General features: G+C 34.9%; 1 protein-coding gene across 6 annotated transcripts in view; it reads left to right on the top strand.

Annotated features, from left to right (window-relative positions):
• The window catches only part of LOC149805496 (serine/threonine-protein kinase D3-like), a 202,893-nt gene that overhangs the window by 111,858 nt on the left and 74,964 nt on the right, over positions 1-16,071 (top strand). For 4 of the 6 annotated variants that reach the window (XM_089950094.1, XM_089950093.1, XM_089950091.1 and 1 more), the window contains 3 exons: positions 4,796-5,015; positions 7,812-7,889; positions 11,142-11,171. In XM_089950094.1, the coding sequence (XP_089806220.1) occupies positions 4,796-5,015; positions 7,812-7,889; positions 11,142-11,171 (328 nt within the window). The remainder of the gene's footprint in view (positions 1-4,795; positions 5,016-7,811; positions 7,890-11,141; positions 11,172-16,071) is intronic. The other 2 variants (XM_089950095.1, XM_089950092.1) reach the window with 1 other exon arrangement.

Below are 16,071 nucleotides of genomic sequence, written 5' to 3'. Positions count from 1 at the left end.
ACAGACTCTCTCATCTTCCTTTTTGGAAAGAGAAAATATAGTTTTTGCTCCGAAGGTCTATAGGGCAGAACTTTCCAACAAATTCAAATTTTCCAAAGGCCTGGCTGTTTAAGCTTGGATTCTCATAATTCCAGCTTGTTAAGGTATTTGGAGTACAGAAACCAATGTCTTGCTCTTTAATGCCTGGATGGAATATCTCTAGGTCCCATTGTTGTTGCACAAAATGTGGCAGGAGCAGATGCCATCTTAAAGTAATGAAGACTTGAACTGTAAGAGGAAATATTTCCCTTTGTTTTGTTCCTATCCATTTCTAGGGGTCATCAGCCCATATTAATGATATTTAAAGGGGAACTCATTTTAATGATGTAATACTTGTTGCTATTGTCATATTTCCTCCTCTGACCCCATGCATTGATGTCCCACTAATCAGCTATATCCTTGAAGAAGTGGACTACTGGTCATTGCCAGGTCATAAATTTGACTTCCGGTATCTTCTTAAGTCACCCTATGGGAAGATGAATTCTCATCATACAGATGAGAGTAAATTCCATCCTGAAAAGCTTAATTTGACAGTAGCAACTGTTAAGTATTACATAATTAAAATTAGGTTTTCCCTACCCAAAAACATTTATAACACACTTTTAAGTAGAAACAGTATACACCTCAGTTTGCTGATTTATGACATCTGTGTCTGTCCTGAATGTCACCAGGTACATATGCACAAATACATGACCACACAATTTAAGAAAAAAAAATGTTTAATTTATGCCAAGAGAAGCAGTAAGAAAATGAATGTCACATAAAACAGAACTACCTGTCATTTTCATGATATTTTCAGTAATTCACCAACTTTGAATTATTTTCAATTATAGAGATTGTTTGAAAACAAAAAATTAATTTAAACCATAGAAATGAATTCACATTGTAATAGTGATCATTAAGAAAAGCCCCATTCATGAGTGTAAATCCATACATTTGCAACTATGAAACTTCATCTAGTGCCCCAAAAATATGTACCACCAGTAGTGTTCAGTCTGGTAGTATCAAGAACATTTTAATTGACTGACATCAAATTCGTGTGTGTGTGATTTCGATTTTAACGTAGCTTTATAAAATATTTAGTCAGTATTGCTACAATGTCTGCAGTGTGACAGTTTATACTGATGTCTATCACTGGGGCATCATGCCGCAGACATGTAGCATGATGTCTCACCCAATCACATTATCCTGACATCAGGCCAAGCAGTCCTAACACTAACCTCTTAATGCTGAGCAGCAAGCGAGACAGTTGTTAGTACCATTTTCGTAAAACTATGGTATGATGGCCGGGGATCGAACCAATGACCTTCCACATCCGAGGCAAACACTCTAACCATTAGGCCACTGCAGCAGTCCACATTCATGTTAATGAGAAGCATGTTGCAATACTGTACTCGTAAGCATTGATAAATCATGACAGTTTTAAAGGCAGATATTTATATCAGAAAACATCAAAGATTAAAATAGTATTAATAATAACCTGGTAGTTAACCACCAAGTCCAAAACTGGGAACTGCTTCTAATAAATAAAGATATAAATAGAAAGTATAGGCATGTGTCAGCTGTAATCGATTACTTCCTGTAGTAGTAAAATTAGTTCCATGATGGTGATTCTCCAAATTCAAAACTGCAGTAAACAGATTGCAACTTTCTTGCTTAGGTTTGTAATATCCCATGATAACTAACATATTTTCATTAAAATTCAGTATTTATTTCTACTTTAATTTTGTGGTAAAAAGGTCGAGGTTACTGGGACTCAAGAAGAAAAATGGCCTCCATAAAATAACAATAATTCTAGATTACAGAACTAGATTCAACCATACCCTGCTAGTGCCAGTGTAGAGGACTATTGGACATTGTCCACCTGGGCAGGCATAAAATGTGTCATTCAAACTAATCTTATTAAAACTGACATTTCTTATTTACATCTGTTGGGGGTGCCCTGAGTGGCCAAGTGGTCTAAAGCGCTCACCATCACGGATCGCTGCCATTTCACCTCTGTATGCGTGGGTTCGAGTCTTTGATTCAGTCAATGTGTGTGTGTGAGAAAGCTTGCCAGTAGCTTCTTGTGGGTCGGTGGTTCTTTCTAGGGTTTTCCCAGGTTCTTCCTCCAACTTTTATACTGGCCACCATGTATAGCCTATCATGTGCTGAAAAATGGCATTAAACCCTAATGCAACTACAACAACAACATCTGTTGGGAGTTTGCATTATTCGTAGAGTCATGTAACTTGGATTTAGGTGTATCATATATAATACTGTACCTTTCAATGAAAATTTGGTCACAGTGACCTACATTTCATTGCCCAGTAATTTTAACTAACTTTTGCATTAGTTAAATTTTTCAGGCACTAAAACCTATGGAGTCACATAACTAATATGTAATTGTGCCAGGTTTGCATATATGTCATTTACTTTGACAGCTCATTGTCATGTTGGCAGTAATATGTAATATGCATGAATCCATGATTCAAAGGAAACAAGAACATCTACAATGATTGGTGCTCCATTAACAAAAGTGAAGATACAGTATGAATAATTTGCAGTCTGGCCATGCTGCCATTAATCATTTTTCTGTTACCAAAATATTCACCATAAAAAGCTTATTATGGCAAGTACTATGTATGGTCTATTATTTAAAATACATTTTCCAGTTTACTTCACTGTAAAGAGCTGTTTCGTGGACACAGACTTAAATTTAACATCACATTGTTTGGCTGATTATTGTTTGATTTTCTTCACTCTTAAAAAAATCTGGCATTTATATCATTTTGATGTTGTTTAGAGTAAGATCTTAGTGTTTAAATAATTAATTGATATGAATCATGCATTCTTAAAATAAATCCTAAGAGAACACCTGTTTCACCTACACCTGTCTTCCCTTCCCTTCCCATCTTTCAGAAGCATTTTGAGATGTGCAAAGTTTAATGGCTGCCCATCTAAAATAGCATTGAACAATTCCCAAATTCAGTTAGCCCAGTTCGCTAATGTTCAAGTTAGGCAAATGAAATTTCATGTAAATAGCCCAATTTGTACAGCCATGAAGATGCAGAGTTCAATTTTGAGAAATGCTTCAACCCATCTTTGCTTAGTGAGAAAGTCAAAATTGGCAATGTTGTCCTCTAGATTTGATGGTTACTCTGGGTGCTCCTCAGCTCAAAGTCCACCTTGATTTATTTTCTATTTTAACTTTTTGAAAAAAGATGAATCTTGCACACAAAAGTGCAGCATATGTGCATCAGTTATTAATTATTTTATGGATTAAAGATTTATTAATTTACAAGATATATCACTTTGTGAGATTTTTATTTCCTAATTTATTTTGAAGTTTACCCTCTATGTTCATTATAATTTTAGATTTGGTCAACATGCTAGTATATTTAAGGCAAATCCTCTGTAAATACATGGAGAGTATGATCAGGGAAGATAGACCATACTAAGAAGCAAGAACATCTGAGAAAGAGTTTTTACACTAATTAAAGCTAACACTTTACTAAAAGCAATGTGCATTCAAAACCATATGGATGTTTATTGAGAAATTCGCTCCTGCTCTTTTTTTTGTGTAGCCACCAATATTGTGCCATATCTTAGCTTGCAATTAAAGTAGACTAACTTGTTGTTCTGATCTTTTTTGTTGTTGTGACAAATGAGGAACAAAGGACAGTTATCATCACTGTTAAATCTTGGGTGAAATGATATGTCATTGCCACATATTGATATTTATTGTAATACACAACCTACTGTACAGTGCAGGGCACCAGGTGCCTTAGTCGTCCAAGGCACTCACCTTTACAGATCACTGACATCTCAGTGTTCACATGGGTTCAAGTCTTGGCTTGGCTAACCTGGATATGTGAGAAAGCTTGCCAGTAGCTTCCTGTGGGTTGGTGTTCTTCCAGGGGTTTTCCCAGGTTCTTTATCCATCAGATATACTGGCTCCTGTGCATAGCCTAACATGTGCTGAAAAAGGTATTAAACCCACAAAACCAAACCAAACCAAACAATAACAAACTTATTCATACACAAAAAGAATGATGAGGATAATAACTAACAATTCTTCATGGCCATTGAAAATATTAAAAGTATCTTTTATATGTTAACATTGTTTTGTACCAATTTTTCATCTTTAGCATCAATATATGTATTAAAATGTTATACTATCGATGCATTGATAAATTGGTGACTCATGTCACCCGTAATTAGACCTAACAATTATTGTTACTACCGGTAAGCCACCTCAGCCAAATAGGGTTCCAGTGATGTAACAAGCAAGGGAAGTATTATTGAGTCAGATATTCATTTTGCTGTGTAATTGCTCATAAAAAACAATATTGATTGCCCTTTATGCAATAATTGGTTATCATGGTCAGAAAATAATATAATTTGAAGTAGATAACAAAATTGCACTAGTACATGCCACTAGTAAAAAGATGTTTTGGCTTACCCTTTAGGGTAACAGTCATTAACAGCTGAACTTATTTGTATACTGGGTTGAATTATACTGCATGTAGGGACAAGTTTTTAAAAAATTAACTTTTAACACATTGTCTTGAAGTGATTTGTACATAAAAGCATTGAAATTTTAACAGTGTTTTATGATTCACTGCTAAACTTTTAATGCATGTACTATGTCTTGTGCAAAGTCTTTGAATTTTTGCAGTAAGCATAAAGTGAAATTTAAAGATAGATATAACAATCCAGTGTGATAGAGTAAGACATTGCTTAAAGTGTTTTTAATTGCTGGACTTTTTTTCAGACTCTGGTTGTCCCTGGTCAACAGAGCTCTATGCCGCTCGAATCTCGCAGTAGTCGCTCCCAGTCATGGAGTGGCCGCCCTATTTGGTTAGAGAGGGAGTTTGCAAGTCGCATCAAAGTGCCTCACACCTTCGTTGTTCATAATTACACCCGACCCACAGTCTGTCAGTACTGCCGAAAACTGCTCAAAGGGCTCTTCAGACAAGGCATGCAGTGCAAAGGTGCAGGAATTAATGTATTCTCTTTAATTTTTAATTCATTTTATATTATTACTTTGGGTTTACAAATAATCGTAGCTGAAAATTTTTATTTAAACGTTTGGCTTATTCTTTTAAAAAAGATAAGAATTTTTTTTAAATCATTGTTTTTAGTTTACATGGTATTGCACCAGCATATTTGTTTCTTTTTATGTCTATAGTTGGTGTCGGATTCCTGGAAATTATTTTCAGTTCTTCTTTTAGGATTTTTTGCAATATAGTAGGCTTGATACATGTATGTGGTTAATGCAAATACACAGTAAGGTTTCGCCTTTTTCTTTTGATCTATTTTGAGGGATGTGTCATGAAAGTTTTTCCCTCAGATGGTATTTTAGGAATTCAGTTCATCATTTCATCTCCTTCCACATCAGTTAGATGATTGTATTGCAATTGTAAAAGCTATGTACATGTATGTGGTTGCAGTAGATTTGCAATAAAGTTTGCTTTTTTTCCTGACCCATTAGGGGGAAATTTCTTCAAAGGTTCTAGAAAATAGAGTATTTGGGGAATTTATCCTGTCATTTCTTCTCCTCATACACTGGTTGGTCGATTTGCTTTAGGGTGATGTGCACTAAAGTTTAACTTTTTCTTTCCTCTTGTCCATTTTTGGGGGAATATCTTGCGAATGTTTGAAAAATGGGGGTATTTTTGGAACTTGAGTTTGCCATTGTGACTACACCCACATCAGTTGGAGGATGACGGTAAACCTGTGTAGGTTTTATATCTGGTTTGTGTTGTTTGTGCATTTTGTCCTGTTGCCCATTTTTAAAAAATCACTAAAGAAAACAGGTATTTAAGGAACAGAGTTTGTCATCACTTCTTCCCATACACTGCTTAGAGGATTGCATTGAAATGTTGTAGATATAGATGTGCATTATCATTGTAATTTTTTCCTCTGGCTCGTTTTCGGTAAAATTTCTTTGAAATTCTAAGAATTACCGTAGGTTTGGCATTAGTTCTCCTCCTAAACTGCTTGTTGAATTTAATTATTCTGGCATGAAGTGTAGGGATATTGTCATTGCCTCAGTATATCAGTCTGTTCATTTATCTCTCCATCTATCAGGTTCTCCATCTTTGACAAAGTCATGTCATTGCTTCTCCCACACCACTAAGAGGATTTTAACGAAACTCTGATGGCTACATGTGTGATTGGCATAGGTGCTCAATAAGGTTGCACAATTTTCCCAGCCCATTAATAGGGGTTATTTTGAGAATGGACCCCTTTCACAATACACCATTCAGATGAGTTGCCATTCCTGATATCGATCGCTAAATATCAAAATGAGGCTATTACTGCTGGGTGAGTATTCTTTGTATTGACTTAATGTAGATCAGTGTTAGAAAGTCTGAATAATATCTTGATATCATGTATGTGTAATTATAGTGTTGATAAACAAATATGAACATTCAGAATATATAGATCTAATAATAATAATAATAAAAATGAAAACCTATTCCCAAATAGGGTTTTTGTTGTTTTTTATAAAATAAATTACACAGCAAAGCAAATGATTTGTTGTTGTTGTAGGGTTTAACGCCATTTTTCAACACACGATAGGCTATACATGGCGGCCAGTAGTATTGGTGGAGGAAGATCCCGGGAAAACCCCGGAAAGAACCACTGACCCACGAGAAGCTACTGGCAAGCTTTCTCACATACCCACATTGTCTGAATCGGAGAGTCAAACCCACGCAGAGGTGAGATGGCAATGATCTGTAATGGAGAGCGCTTTAGACCACTCGGCCACTTGGGGCCCCCAAAGCAAATGAAAAATTTCTCTTAAAAATTAGTTTTATACTAAAAAAGTTGTTGTAGAATGCATTTTATCTTATTATGCACTAAACCAATTTAAGCAAGTTATTTTTAAGTTTAATAATATTAGTCAAATCATGTTTAGAGGTCTATATGGTTTGGCTATCAAAGCATGTTAAGGAGTATTTAGTTTAAATCAACTGTAACTACAATCAGTGGAGAAACAATCACTATCATTGCAGAATCAAATGGCAGTAGCCTGTCCCCACCCTTTCAATCGAACTTAAATTTAAAATAAAACTTTTCTTGATCCCATTAGGCTAATACCAGTTTTAGTCTGTAGTAAAATCTATTAGTCTCTGACTAATGGACAAATTTTAGTTTTAAACCTTGAAAATGTCTACACAAACCCATTTTCTGGATCTTGGATTTTTAAGTCTGACAATTATCAAAACAATTTCAATTTAAAATAACATTCAATAGTTTTGGTATTTTAATTTAAAATAACATTATTCTATTGTTTGGTATTTTAAAGAAAATAACATTATTCTGTGATTCGATATTATAAGAACGATTTCGACTTTCATTACACCAAAGGTTTTAAGTCAGAGAATGTATCTTATTTGTTGTTTTTTAAAAACATAAAGAAGAATATGCTTTGAGTGCAGGGGTACATGAAGTTGTGGTTTTAATATTTGCATTTGTGCAATATAGTCCTGCAGAATTGCTAAAAATAAATTTTTAGTAAACATTATTAGGGTTTACATTATTAGCCATAGACACTGCAGAATAGTGTCACTTAGGTCATAATTAGTCAATATGGAAACCATAATTGATGGTTGATTACTTTCATAAATTATTGTTTAAAATATTATTATCCTTTCAAAGTACATTTCATCTAACGTTCACAAAAATAGTATTTTCCATTTGGGGCTTACTATGGAAAAAACATGAGATCTATAAAAAATAAAACTACAAAGTAAACAATCCATCTGCTTTTATTTTAGATTGCAAATTCAACTGCCACAAGAAGTGTACTCAGTATATACCAAATGAATGTGCAGGGGATCTGCCATCTGGAGAAGGTATTTCTTCAGCCTCCATCTCATCTTGTGTTATTTCTATATCTTCTGCATAATTATGTTGTTTTCATTCTGTCACACAAGCTTTCAACTATATATAACAAAGCAAAGCCATCCCTCTTGCCAGAAATGAACATGCCCATATGATTTGCTTCACTTTTAACACCTACTTCCCTGGCAGCTTATTGATCCAAATAATTCTATTATATATATCTTTTCAAACAGTTATTAGCTCTGTCTGTAGGAGACAAAGTAATGAGAATGTGCACTTTTCTTTAGACCAGTTTTTAATATAATTTGTGTTTTCTTTGACAGCTATATAAAAGATACATAATTACATTTGTCTCTCAATGTTACATAGTACAGTACAAGTGTACCTTGGTAAAGGCAAGGTCACCATATATTGGGGTTTGTTATAAGGAAAAATTTAATTTAGCCAGTAAAATGGGATCCATGGCTATACTCATGTTGTATCAGGGATTGTGTTATATTAAAGCAGTTCCAATTAACTTTGATTATGCACTTGCCATGTATACTTATGTTGAATAAATACACAACAGCAAACATCATAGACCCAGATCTGCTGTCACATAATTTTCTGGCAAATTATGGTCTGTTCGTTATGTTTTTGATTTCAAATATTGACAAATCTGCATGGGGCATTATGGGATAGTAGGTCTGGGTCTTGACTCTTCATAGGTGGAATTGCATTGTACATGGCTAAATATGGTGGTAACACTAATAATGTAATATTGTCTGCTCCACGTACAGATGTAACTTAAAAATCTGTCATTTAATATATTTTTTGTAACATTGTGACTTGTATAGAATGATTCTGATTTACAAAAGATTTTCTGGTGAGTTTTAAATGATCAACTCCAACATATCTTATCCCTTGACCAAACCCAAAACAGTTCAATCCTGCAGTTAAGGTTGGTATTGCTATAGCATTTGAATTTGTATAGCATTTTCAGATGAGGGGGTGGATGTCTCAGCATGAGATAAACAACTAACAGTTCATACAATCTGCATTACAGAATTAATGTAGGAATGCAAGAAGTAGGTATGCTGGGTTCTTCCTCAAAAATGAAAGAATAATTTATACTGAATCTGCACATGCATTCACTTGCTTGAACTGATTTAGTAGAAACCTTTTAGGCACCAGTACATGGGAGTGAAAGAGAACCTGTTGTTACAACATTAAGTACAGGATAACAGTTATCATTATGTTCCTATGCCCTCAGGGAAGGTTGTTGTATAAGGAGGTGTCCTGTCCATTTGGTTCCTTTTTCTGAGTATGATTCTTCATCAGGAGGTTCATTTTCTAAGCTTGTTATTGAGTCATTATCTTAGACAAAAAGTTCCATAATGAGGAAGTTTAGATTTGTAACTTCCAATTCTAGGATAGTACTAGAATTTTCCATGTTGACAACTCTTGCCCTTGGGAAGAAAAATAAACCCAAACAGTTTCCTTGAAAGAAAAAAAGACAAGGAAAAAAAAACATTTTTTGATTGCCAAGTTTGCCAAAGAAGGACTGCTTTATGAATTTTCCATTTCCAACACACGCTCTCATTAAACTAATGTCTTTGCCTATTGATTATGAATTATTTTGGGATTAATTCTTCTCTTTTTCAGAATGTTTTTTTCTTTCTTTTCAGATAAATATTTTTTTATTCAAAATGGAAAATTTCTCCTACTTATTGCTTGAATAAGTAATGCCTCTTATATTTATACAGCATCAGAAATAATAATGCCCCTTATATTTATACAGCATAACAAATAGTAATGCCCCTTATATTTATACAGCATCAGAAATAATAACGCCCCTTATATTTATACAGCATCAGAAATAATAACGCCCCTTATATTTATACAGCATCAGAAATAATAACGCCCCTTATATTTATACAGCATCAGAAATAATAATGCCCCTTATATTTATACAGCATCAGAAATAATAACGCCCTTTATATTTATACAGCATCAGAAATAATAATGCCCCTTATATTTATACAGCATCAGAAATAATAATGCCCCTTATATTTATATTTTGCTGGAGCAATATAAGGTGAAAATCATTTTACAGCACAAACACTGATATTTAATTCATCAGATTTCTTGTTTTTAAATGAATCACCATCTGAATATTTGAATGGTTGCTGACACCAGTATAACTGAAGATTAGAGGATTGCACATCTGCCTTGACATGGATTTGTTTACATAAGAATTAACACTTCAGTTATGTTTGTTAAAAATGTTACAAACTTTTTGTATGTGGACTTAACAATTACTTTAGTACTTGATTTGATACCATTTGGGGATACAGAACATCACATTCCGATGCATGCTTGATTCTCAGATTACTCCCCATCCAGCCTTTTTATTCTCAGTCCAATAGCATTCAGCATTTCCACATCTCATCAATTTTCTGCTGCCCTATTTTATGACTTGATAGAAGTCAGCAGTGATCATTTCCATAATACAACTAGATCACATTAATCAGACTTTTATTTATTTACATCAGTTTGATTCTTTCAAGTAGTTTATTTAATCATTTGCAGAGGATGGTATCATTTTTCTAACAGGTAAAAAAAATGCTGGGTAAAACAATCATTCACATAGCCAAATTAGTCCTTCAAATTAGATAATTAATAAAAGAATTGAAAAGAAGACAACTGATCCTCAAAGATAAAAAACTTGGGATAATGAATCTGGAATTTGTCATGGCTGCTGAAAGCTCTACAAAATCCATAATGTTTATAATTACATTCTGGGGTTTGTCATGGCTGCTGAACATTCTATAGAGGCAAGCCATCATGTCAGTGATTATATTCTGGGATTTATCATGGCTGCTGAATGCTCTACAAAAGCAAGCCATAATGTTTGTGATAACATTCTGGGGTTTATCATAGTAGCTGAATTGGCTACAGAGGCAAGCCATAATGTCAGTGATAATGTTACATGGTTTCTAATATCCTTACCATATTAATGGAAAGAGCGTATAGCTTTATTCATGTGTGTTCCTCACTTTGTACTCCATCTCATTCTGCACCATCTGTGCATGTATCCACTAGGTAACTTTTAAAAGACTCGATGAAGTGATTTTCACCATTGTCAGGTAAAATTTAACAGCCTTTTTCTGACTTGAAACCCCGTTCTTGTACCTTAAACCAAGCTTTCTTCAATTTTTTTGTTTGGAAATGGTGTAAATTAAAAAAAATTAGCCTGACCTGTAGTTGTACCTTAATTTCAGCTGATTCCTTACGAGACCAGTTCAAAAGACGTATGTAATCCATCGCTCTTGAATACATTTCACACTATAGAGACATGTTGCTTACTGGATGTACTAATACTTCACAAATATATATATTTGAAAAACACAGCACCAACTTATATATACTATATACTTAATGAAACCACTCAATTATAAGCTCTTGCATCAGTGTCTTATATAAAGGCATGTGTGAAGTATATCTGAATTGGACTGTTATTGTGGTGTTTTGGGTCATATACCGTAATTCTCTGATGATATGTCCATCCTCAAAAGTCTGCCCCTCCCCCACTTTGAGAAACTTGTAGCAGATGGGGGAGTGGCCAAGTAAGAGCTCAGTCTCGCTTCTGACCTTGGACAATAACAAAAACATGTCTACAGGCAGTCACAATGCTGATAATACCATCAGCATGAAAATCCTCTTCCATTCAATAAATCATGCAAGAAAAATGTTTCTTACATTGATATTTTGGTGTTAAAATCAGTTATTTATTAAAAATATCAGAGAATATCAGATGGTGTGAATTTCTTAAATGTAATACTAACGAACTGCACAGAGGTGCATTGAGTCCCTTTTGCCTTGTACATATTGATTGCCAGAAAGTTCATGATCATTTCCAATTCAGAAAAGAATGTAAGCATCAGTGTTTATGAATTCTTTCAATTATGTCTTCTAAGCTTTATTCAAAGGATAGTCAGACTTTTCTGTTTAGATACTGAATGTCAGATTTATGACCAAAATCACTACTGATGTATTGACTTGGAAAACATGACTAGTATTCGGTCCCATTCTGTTCAAATCAGAATCTTGAATAGAAGAAATTAATATTTCATCCTTTTGCAGTTAGAAACCAAAAACACTCATCAAACATCACAAAAATAATTACATAACAATGCTTGTAAAACCAGAATGTCATAAAATGCACATGAACTGACAGTATTTTTATTGATTGGTCATTATTTAAAATAAATTTTAATTAAAATAAATATTTTCGGGTAAAATCGAATCCCTGAGCTGCAGCCTCAACATGTGCAAGTGCAAGTTTCAATGCTAACCACAATGGAGGATTATATGCTTGTATTTCTATTCTTGGCATGAGAACAAGAAATGATTTTTTCTTTGTAAAAAAAACATTGAGATATGCAGTCTGAATGGTCCAATGATGATGATATCTTGCCTGAAATTTAAAGACTGGTTTTCAAGGAACACCTCCCACTTTATCATCATTTTTTGCAGCAAAATGAATCATAAAGTGTGGTACTATATGCCCAGTTTTCAGTAATCTGACTGTAATATGACAAGGCTGTATCCAAGAATTTGCCGATACCCCACTATTTAAAAAAAAAAATGATGCTGGTTTGTTGGTCTTATCATTGTAGAAATACGGTATAAGTCATTTTACTTTGGAATGCACTGTGAATGTATAAATTGCTTCTATGAAAATCTGCATTAAAAACAAAATATGCCTAAATAATGTTTGTGCTTAATTAAGTACAGTCTAAGCTAATGAATCCTGATTCAGACTCTCTCCTTGTAAGAAGTGCTTGTATTTTAACAAAATCTTTTGCATGCTATTCATAAGAATACACAGAAACTAATACTACAGTGAAATCTTTCTAGCTGAATCTCTAAAAGAATGGCATTCTGCTGTGACTGATATCAGATACTGTAGACATTTGACTTCGATAATGATGCTGCCTTTAGATAGATTGTACACACAATGGTCTCTTTCATTTGTTCTACCAGGTACCCTGCTTTCTAAGCTCTTGGTCATAGAGCAGTTTGTATGATGGCTTTTTGTCTGGCTTCCATTAGCATTGGTTCGTTATTGCTACCCATCATAAACTACTGTTATCATTGCCAAGAAACTCAACCAGTGCATTCCTCCCAAGGTTTAGTTTGTCCTTAATTAAAATATCCAATATGGCTACCTTGTCAGCTGTAACGCTCTGGTGGCCTAGTGGTTAGAGCGTCTACCTCAGATGTGGGACGTCGTGGGTTTGATCCCCGGCCGAGTCATACCAAAGACTTACAAAATACAAAAATGGTACTAACAGCTGCCTCGCTTGGCACTAAGCATTGGGAGGTTAGTGTTAGGACTGATCGGCCTGGTGTCAGGATAATGTGAATGGATGGGACATCATGCTACATGTCTGCGGCATGATGCCCCAGTGCTAGACATCACTATAAACTGACACACTGCAGACGTCGTAGCGATATGACTGAAAAATTGTTAAAGCTACATTAAAAATCCAAATCACACACACACACACACGTAAGCCTCGGATGCAGGAGTTGTTGGGTTGATCCCCAGCCAAGTCATACCAAAGACTTACAAAAATAGTATTAACAGCTGCCTCACTTGGCGTTCAGCATTAAGAGGTTAGTGTTAGGACTGGTCGACCTGGTGTCAGGATAATGTGACTGGGTGGGACATCATGCTACATGTCTGCGGCATGATGATCCAGTGCTAAACATCACTATAAACTGTCACACTGCAGACATCGTAGCGATATGACTGAAAAATTGTTAAAGCTACATTAAAAAATCCAAATCACACACACACACACACTACCTTGTCCGCCATCTTGAAAGTCATGTTGGTTCCACTATTCCTTACTATTTTGATATAGAGTTTTCACTCAAAGGCTTCTTATGGTGTCTCATTGGTCCTAAAATTAATGGTACAGATCTGATATCCAGTTTGACCAATTGGGCAGCCACCTTAAAAATCTTGTTGAAAGCAATCTCCTTAAGGAACAATTGTTCCCTAAAATATTTGTTATAGTGTACATTTGGTTCCAGATGAAAATGGTGCCCATCAGATATCCAGTATCCATAGTGGTTGTCTGGAAAATCTTTTCACTCCTCTTCAGTCGATTTGAATGTATACTTCATGTTTCCACTAAAAGACTGCTATGATGCCTAGTTGGCCCTAAATGAAAAGGTGCCAATCTTATATCTAAATATGGTCACCATGGCATTAATCTTGAAAATGTTGTTATCACTATGTGTCCTTAATAAATGGTCATATTGACATGAGATTTGGTCCTGAATGAAATTGAGATTTTTTAGTCCTGAATGACAATGGTGCCTGTTGGACATGACGTCATCATAATCATATCACTACTCATCCTGAATGGCTGGTGGGGGGAGGCATAGTACCTTAGGAGGCAGAATATTGGACCCATAATCCAAGGGTTACAGTCCTGTTCAATACCTACCAGACCAGCCCAGGTTGGCTACCATATTGTACCCTTGGGAAAGGCACATAGCTCCTATCTTCTTTGCATGATATAGCCAGTAATGTTTCACAAATATCATTAAAACCCTCAAAACTGAATGATGTTCATATCAGCATGGGGTTTTCACTGAAACACATCATACACTGCATAGTTGGTGATAAACAAAAATGTACTGGTCTGTCATAAAATCTTGTTATTGCTACTCCTCTTGAAGGGATTGTCATATTGGGGTTTTCACTTATGGTATCTGGTTGGCCCTAAAAGGAATTTAGTGCTTCATTGACCCAGGCATCCAGTATGGCTGCCACAGTAGACATTTTGAAAATCATTTTATTGCTAATCATCCTAAATGGATGGTTGTATAAGAAAATTATTATATCTAAATTTTGGGTAGTTGCACATTCTTAAGATTATCAGAGATGGTTTCAGTACAGAGCAGTTGATAAGAAGATATGGTCTTAGCTTAGATTGCTGGATTCCTGGAAACTCTTTTTGGCCAAGGACTATTGTTTAATGTTACTTCATTGTTGGGTGTTAAATATATATGACATGTTGCCATAGCTCAGCTGTCTTTAGTTTAAGACAGAGGAGTTATAGTACTGACTGAAGGGAGTAGAGAAGAGTTGGAGCCATCCAGGGCAATTTTGTATATAATTTATCAGGAATTGGCCAGTAGGTGAAATGCATTTTGAGTCCTGCACCCATGTTCAGAATAACTGGATTTGTGCTATGCTGTCGAGATTTCAATGTAATTTACATTGTCCATGTCCATCTGATCAACACATTCCCCAGGTGGAAGCCATCTGTACATGCTTGCATAGTAAGCCTTTAAATTGGTAAAGTTGTACGTGCTCAGTATGTACATCATTCAAAGAAACTGCTTTTTTCATCTCAGTCCCTGCATTACTTTGGGGTCTGCATTATAAGTGTGTACCACTGAATACACATCCAATTATGATAAAGTAATTTGATTAGGCCATCCATTTGATAAGTAGATAAGATATTTCTAGTGACCTGGAAACATTCCTGGCTTCCATTACTGTGTTGTGGTAATGAAACAGTCTAATAAGCAAAAGTAGGATTATTGAGACTAGACTGTACATACATTAATACTATACAACATACATAAATATGATATATAGCCAGGTACTTTGAGCAACCAGCTGTGAAGAGCAAAGACTTTAGATCTGCTGTTGCATAATGAACCACTAGCTCATGGTGTTTTGAAATAAACCGTAACAGATTATATTTACACTGATAGCTTGAAATAATAAACAATAAAGGATTACAGATGTACACTGGTTTGATATAATAAATAATGACAGATGACATTCTACTCTGATAGATTGAAATAATAATTGATCAATTGTCTACACAGATGGCTTGAAATAATAAATAACAACAGATCATGAACCAACATTTATTGATTGAGATAATAAACACTGGCAGATCATGGTGTGCACTTATAGACTGAAATAATCAAATAACAGATCAGTGTTCTACACTGATGGCTTGAATAAGTAAATAATAGACCATAAGCCTATGCTGACGGCTTGGAATAAACAATGGTAGATCGTGGTCTGCCTGTGGAATAATAAACAATGACAGATCATCTTCACTCATAGTCTGCAGTTATGGATTAAAATAGTGATAGACATGGGTCTAG

Source organism: Sinohyriopsis cumingii, chromosome 2 (assembly GCF_028554795.1).
Source record: "Sinohyriopsis cumingii isolate HCF-2022 chromosome 2, ASM2855479v2, whole genome shotgun sequence".
Taxonomy (NCBI): Eukaryota; Metazoa; Mollusca; class Bivalvia; order Unionida; family Unionidae; genus Sinohyriopsis; species Sinohyriopsis cumingii.
The sequence above is the reverse complement of the archived record's forward strand: the minus strand, read 5'-3'. Positions and strand labels throughout refer to the sequence as shown.